The following is a 6,500-nucleotide window of genomic DNA, read 5'->3' on the forward strand; positions in this document are numbered from 1 at the left end:
GGTTGACTTTCTAGTACTATCTTGTTTCCTTATGTGTTCTGAAATTCAGATTGAGTTCATGTTCAACTGGGATTTTTTGCGGAACCCCTTTTTGGCTTCCATTAAGGTAAATCTATCCATAGAGAATTTGTTTTAGTTTCTGTTAGCTCCCCTGGGTGTTAGCATTGCAGGACCACTTTCAGTTAATTTCCCAGTTAGGGGTTTCCCACGTACACTAATAAGTAAATGGGAACCCCAACCTCTCATTAGGAAAATACGGTTCTCCTTCACTCAAGCCTAGACCAGGAGAGCCATGTTATTTTGTTAGCTCCCAGTGTTATAGGTGGACTTACATTAAAGGCGTAGTTCTAAGAGGGTCCCAGATCTCAGTTCCAGTTTTCCACATTTTGTGAGATCAGATATTCATCACAAAATGAGTCTAAGTTGTGAGATCAGTAAATTCCATCTCATTGCTCTCTCTTCATTTTTTGGCCCATAGGGATCTCCCTTCATTTTGTTTTCTGTGAAACTTACACATTATAAAATTATGTTTTCTGTACTTATTCAGCATTTCTTGGTATTTTGTAGTAGCCAAATTTTTTGAGATATGGATTTCTCTATGATAGCAGAAACAAAACAGAAGTTTCCCCATTTTAGTCCCCAGACCCTTTTTCCAGACTCTGACTTCTTGGTTTGCAACTTTTCACTTCAGTCCCTGCATTCTTTAAGACTAAAGGCCAGCTCTATTCGCATCATCTTGATTTCCAAAGGAGCCAAGTCCTCACCCATTTTTTGTTTTTGGCATCTTGTCAAAACTGACATATGGATTGTCACTCTTCAGGAATCCAATTTTCTCTCTGGCTACATCCTCAAAGGGCTAAAATCCAATGGGACTTTTCCATCATCATCCTCCTGGATTTCTCCTATATGTGCCCTCTTGGGCACTCCCTTCTTGATACAGTTCCCCCTTGAATGCTGAGGTGCCTCTCTTTCCTGGTCTTGTTTCTACAGAGTTCTCTCCCCAGTGCCAGCTCCTCTTCCTCTGCCTACATCTCCCCCTTGGCTCTTCCTCAGTCTCTTTTCTTCTGCTCTCCTTTCCACTTGCCTGCAGTCCCTGGGTTATGGCATATACCTTCTTCTTTCTGGATGTTTCCTGTCTACTCATAGCCCTGGCCTCCTGAGCAGCAGAGCCATATATCCACCTGCCTATTCAGACTCTTGGGGCTCTCAAAGTCATCATTGGGCAGCACTAACATTTTGCCAGTTCTGATCTACAGGAATGGGAGGTATGTTCACTTCCAGAATATCCTAGTTTTCATCTTTTTTTCTCTTAACAACACAACAAAGTACAATGCTGAATTTGCTCTTTAAAGAAAAAAATATATTACCAAGGCACTGATAGTGTTGAAAATTAAACCCTGAAAGGGTTTGTTTCAGGGAGGAATCATGGTTGTCAGTGGTAAAAGAGGAGGCTGATGGAGATGGAGAAACGTACCTTTGTACACATGGTGCCCCGTAAAGATGTGATGAAATAATGTTAAGACTAGTTGAGAATTATACCCCCTAAGTACTATTAAGTGACTATTCACTTACTAAAATGAATTCTTTGTGTGTGTGGGTTTTTTTCTAGATTTTCCTCTTTAAAAGGATGTCATTGATGAGTCAGAAAAGTATGCAGAGTAATAATGAGCCACTCCCAGAGATAAAACCAATAGGAGATCAAATAGCTTTTAAAGGCAATAAGAAAGATGCCAACCAGAACCACATGGGGCAAAACCATCAGGATACTTCACCCCCAGATATGGAGAGAAGATCAAAATCTTGTACAATACTATAAATATATATTTATGTTTCCGTGGTCACCAAGCACATTGTATTTTATACTTGAAAAACATTTTGACTTCTGAAAGAAAGTTCCTGATAACAAACTTTTAAAGATATAATAATATGTTTTATTTGATTTGAATATTATGACCAGTCTTGGTATTTATTTATGCTAATATTTTTGACGAGCAATTTCAAAATAAGTGTATCTCAAACTCTCCTTCAAGTGTTGTGGCCTTAACTGTTCAGTGTTGGAATAAAATATATATTTTTATATGTGAAGTTTAAATTAAGACATTCATAGTTTTTACCAAACAACTTCTTTATAATTTCATAAGGCAATATTTGTAATCTCATGACACTGTAACAGTTTTTAATGTAATTGCAATTTTTAAAAACTGAGTCAAAATTGTTTTTAATGAACATATTTTAATAAACTATATCTGGTCGGTTCCACTGTTTAAGTGTGTGAGTATGAATGAAATTTGAGATACTTGGAATTCTTTATCAGTTGACAGAATGGGGGCCAAAAAACATCTGTTTATTTTTAAAATTTTGAGAGATGCAAACTTCATTTACCTCTGAGGAAAGAAAATATCAGGGCCACTGTGTAAACAGAATGTCTTCATGGAGAAACTGTTGAAATTTCTTTGCCTCCCACTCTTTTCTTTAGGGAGACAGTGTGGCACAGAAACATGGCAGATTCTGTGGTATGATCTGGAGTGTTTCACCTGCCACAGCTCACCACCATAGCACAACCAAACATGGCCAGGCTTGCTCACTCCAGCTGCCTCTAGCATTGACCGTGATAACCAATGTTGGCTCCATCACACAATGCTCTGCCACAGGGAATAAGTAGGGTAAAGCTGTTGAGTCTACTCCAATAGAAACATTGCTTTCCTATGCTCACAGGTGGAGCAGACCACCTTCATTTTCATCATTCTAGCTCCTGACTAAAACATCCTCTTCAATCACAGTGACCATTTGAGGAAAAGAAACTCCATTCTTGTGTTTCACACAAAAGGGTATTAGTCTAGAGTAGATGTGATCTTGAAATCTTGCAAAATAGTCTTCTGTGTAAATATTATATTGAGGGGGATTCTAATTTTGCTATTACCACTATAGTATTAGTACAGTATTGCAACAGTACTTGACGGAAATGTAAGCTATAGGAATCAAGTGGAAATAAAGCTCACGTAGTTCTAAGTACCACATGCCAGTTGTAGTAGGCAGAATTCAAAGATGGTCTCCACGGTTCCTGTCAACCAGTATGCTTGCCCTGACTACTCCTTTCCCCTCGAGTGTGGGTGGGAGCAGTGAGTACAATGGAATACCATTCTATTGCTTAGGTTACCTTATATGGAAAAGGTGAAAGTTTCTGCAGAGGTAATTAAAATTCCTAATAAGTTAACATGAAGCAAAAGGGAAATAATCCCAGATGGGTCTGATCTAATCACATGAGCCCTTTCAGAGAGGCTCTAGAGGTCAGAAATGGAAGAACTCAGAGCAATGCAAAGTAGTGGAGATGCTCTGCTGTTGGCTTTGAAGAAGCAAACCGCTTTATTACAGAGAGGGCCACATGCCAGGGAATGGTGGGAAGCCTCTAGAATATGAAGGCCTCCGTCCTACAACTGCAGGGCACTGAATTCTGCAAATAACCAGGGAGACTGGAAGAGGAACCTGATCCTCAGATTAAACTGTAGCCCGGGCTAACACCTTGACTGCAGCCTTGTTAGGCCCCAAGCAGAGGATGCAGCTCAGCACTGCCCATACTTCTGACCTGTGAAAATTATGAGATAATAAATATATGTAGTTTTAATTTACTATGTTTACAGAAATTGATTATGCAGCAGTAGAAACTAACAGCACTTGTATTCTGGTGAAAGACCTTTATATATCATGGCTTCCTCCAGCAGAGTCAGCAAGAGAGTTCATGGAGACTGCTAGCAAGACAGAGGTCACAGTCTTAGGTAACAATCATAGAAGTAGTATTTTGTCACCTTTGACACATTCTTTTGGTTAGAAGCAAGTCACAGGTTCTACTCATACTCAGGATGAGGGTGTGAAGACCAGGAGGCAAAAATCATGGGGGCCATCTTAGAGCCTACCCACCATACCAGTCGTTTAGCCAAACGAGCCAGGTTACAGACTGAAGAAAGGATTAAGTCGAAGCACTTGGAAGAGGTGGACATGAGACAAACTGACAGGGTACCCTGCTTTCTCAGAGGTCTCAAAGCAGTTTAGACTTTAATAAGGTAGTTGGTTGGTAGAGAATCAACACAGAGTCAATTTTAGTGGTATGAGTAAATACTTAAAAAACAAAAACAAAAACAAAAACACCATAAAAGCACCGTACCAATTGCCTGCCTGGAAACTAAATGCTTGTATTTGTTTCCTAAACACGGTTGCGTATCTGGCTTTTACTTTGAAGCAATATGAACCAAGCACTTCCTGTGTGCCAGATACCATTCCAGAAACCAAGAAAACAGAGTCACGGTTACATGGGAGTAAAAGGAAGCAAATGGGGAATTACTTCACATTCTCAGCTGGAGCTCTTAGGGCAATTTAAAAACCTAAGTTTCCTAACTGGATAGGAGATTAGTGGACGCTAAGCTTAAATAAACAAACAAAAAAAAAAGCTCACATATTTGAGAACCCTTAAAAAGAAGCCAGAAAAGATCATTGATAGAGTTGAACAGAATGATCAATTTACACTGGTTTCAAAAATAAAAGGAATTATATTTACCGATAATCTTAACTTTAATGGAAAGTGAAATGATTTATCTTAATCCCCAAACTATTCATCTTCACTATATTTTCCATTAATTGCCCCTCCTTTATATAATTTGCTTTGAACAGTTTTTACTGCCCTTTTTAGGACCTGAAAATAGAATATGTTGACTTGAACATTAGGGGGTTATTGACATTGTTCAGATTATTATGGACCAAGTGTTAAATGGATATGAATGTAGAAAATGTCAGTAGTGGTAAGATTTTAAAGGCATCATGAAAGAGCATGCAAATTCATGTCAAAACATTAAAGAAAAAGGAAAAATTAGTAGGCACTAAGGCCCTCCTATGTAGGAAGAAACTGTACGTTTCTGGAAGGGTGCTTATGTTTTCATAGGGCTTCTGTAACAAAGTACCATAAACTGGGTGGCTTAAAACCATAGAAATTTATTGTCTCATAGTTCCGGAGGCCAAAAGTCTGAAATGCAGGTATTTACAGGAACATGCTCCCTCTGGAGGCACTAGGGGAGTTCCATGCCTGTCTCTTAACTTGTAGCCTCAGATGTTCTTTGTCTTGTAGGTATATCACACCAGTCCTTTGTCCTCACGTGACCTTCTCCTTCCGTGTCTTCTGTGCATGTCTATCTCTGTTTCCAAATTTCCCCCTTTTTATTTTTTTTTATTTTTTTTTTATTTTATTTTATTTTTTTTTACAAGAGAACAAATCTACACCTTTATTTATTTACTTTTCATAAGTTTAAATCCTTGAGGGGTACAGCATCACGCGGATTCTGTGGCCAATGGCTTTCGCAGGAAGGTTGCTTCGGAATTTGGCACGAACCATGCCGCTGTTTCCATGAGCACGAGTTACTTTTCCCCAGATTACTCTGGTTTTGTTTGGTTTGCCACCAGGAGTTACTGTGTTGTTCTTTGCTTTGTAGACATAAGCACATCGCTTGCCGAGATAGAACTCAGTTTCATCTCGAGCATAAACACCTTCGATCTTAAGTAGAGCTGTGTGCTCCCTCTGGTTCCGGAGACCCCGTTTATAGCCGGCAAAAATGGCCTTGGACCAAAGCCTTCCAGACATAGTCGTCGCTTTAGGAGTCCTGGTCCCAGCAGGCCTTAAAACAAAAAGAACCAGTTTAAAATCTTGCAAAAGCACGTTTCCCGCCCAGTCCGCTCTCGGTAGCGCTCGGCATCTGACAGGAAGTCTCTCCGGTGGGAGACACCTCGGGCAGGACGGGCTTCGTAGTCAAGGAAACAGCTCCTCCACAGGCTCCAAGATGGCGGAAAGAGCAATTTCCCCCTTTTTATAAGGCCACTAGTCCTACTGGATCAGAACTCATCCTAATGACCTTATTTTAACTTGATTACTTCCTCAAAGACTCTGTTCCCAAATAATATCACATTCTGAGGTACTGGGGCTTAGGGCTTCAATGTCTTTTACAGGAGCCCATTCAACCCATAGTGGTATGTTAGTTTGAGAACTACTGATCACCCACCAAAAAATCCCCAGTTGTTTATAGACTCTCCTCTCTTATATTCTTTCTGTGACTTTCCTTAAGATGGAAAAGACTCTTGCTAAATCCTGGATCTTTCATGATAAAATATCATCAATGGAGGCCCTTTGTGACGTTGAAGCTTCTATCTAAAATACCATCGGTTACATCAAAGGAGGAATTGCAGTGGGGCTATCTTTTCCAGGATCCCAGACACTGTGGGCACGTGTTAAACATCAAATGATTATCAAATAAATGATCACATGTACAGTCATAGAGTTTGGATAAGGATTTGTTTCTTAGAAATTTGTACACACATACTGTAAGTTTAAACTCAAGGTTTTAAAGTATTTACCATATGGCGTATTGCAGTATAGTTCCACCCATAGGCTGTTATAAATCCGTAGAGGGAAAAGAGTCTTTCCATGAGCAGAAGAGAATCTCTTCCAGCAGAAGGAGTGAATA

At 39.6% G+C, this 6,500-nt stretch overlaps 2 protein-coding genes across 6 annotated transcripts in view; one reads left to right on the forward strand and one right to left on the reverse strand.

Moving 5' to 3' along the window:
• The window catches only part of RPGR (retinitis pigmentosa GTPase regulator), a 55,551-nt gene extending 49,290 nt beyond the window's left edge, over window positions 1-6,261 (forward strand). For 2 of the 5 annotated variants that reach the window (XM_077889461.1, XM_077889470.1), the window contains one exon: window positions 1,610-2,267. In XM_077889461.1, the coding sequence (XP_077745587.1) occupies window positions 1,610-1,816 (207 nt within the window). In that variant the 3' untranslated portion in view covers window positions 1,817-2,267. Of the gene's footprint in view, window positions 1-1,609; window positions 2,268-3,716; window positions 3,774-6,101 lie in introns of those variants that run through there. The other 3 variants (XM_077889465.1, XM_077889466.1, XM_077889464.1) reach the window with 3 other exon arrangements.
• On the reverse strand, window positions 5,252-5,755 carry LOC144307627 (large ribosomal subunit protein eL33). The gene has a single exon (XM_077887556.1). It carries the CDS (start codon window positions 5,621-5,623, stop codon window positions 5,291-5,293), a length of 333 nt encoding a protein of 110 aa, XP_077743682.1. The 5' UTR covers window positions 5,624-5,755; the 3' UTR covers window positions 5,252-5,290.
• Window positions 6,262-6,500: the final 239 nt, after the last annotated feature.

The sequence above is a fragment of the Canis aureus genome, chromosome X (assembly GCF_053574225.1).
Source record: "Canis aureus isolate CA01 chromosome X, VMU_Caureus_v.1.0, whole genome shotgun sequence".
NCBI lineage: Eukaryota > Metazoa > Chordata > Mammalia > Carnivora > Canidae > Canis > Canis aureus.

Coding starts and splice junctions, on each gene's coding strand:
- LOC144307627 (XM_077887556.1), bottom strand. CDS start 5,623: ATGTCTGGAAGGCTTTGGTCCAAGGCCATTTTTGCCGGCTATAAACGG.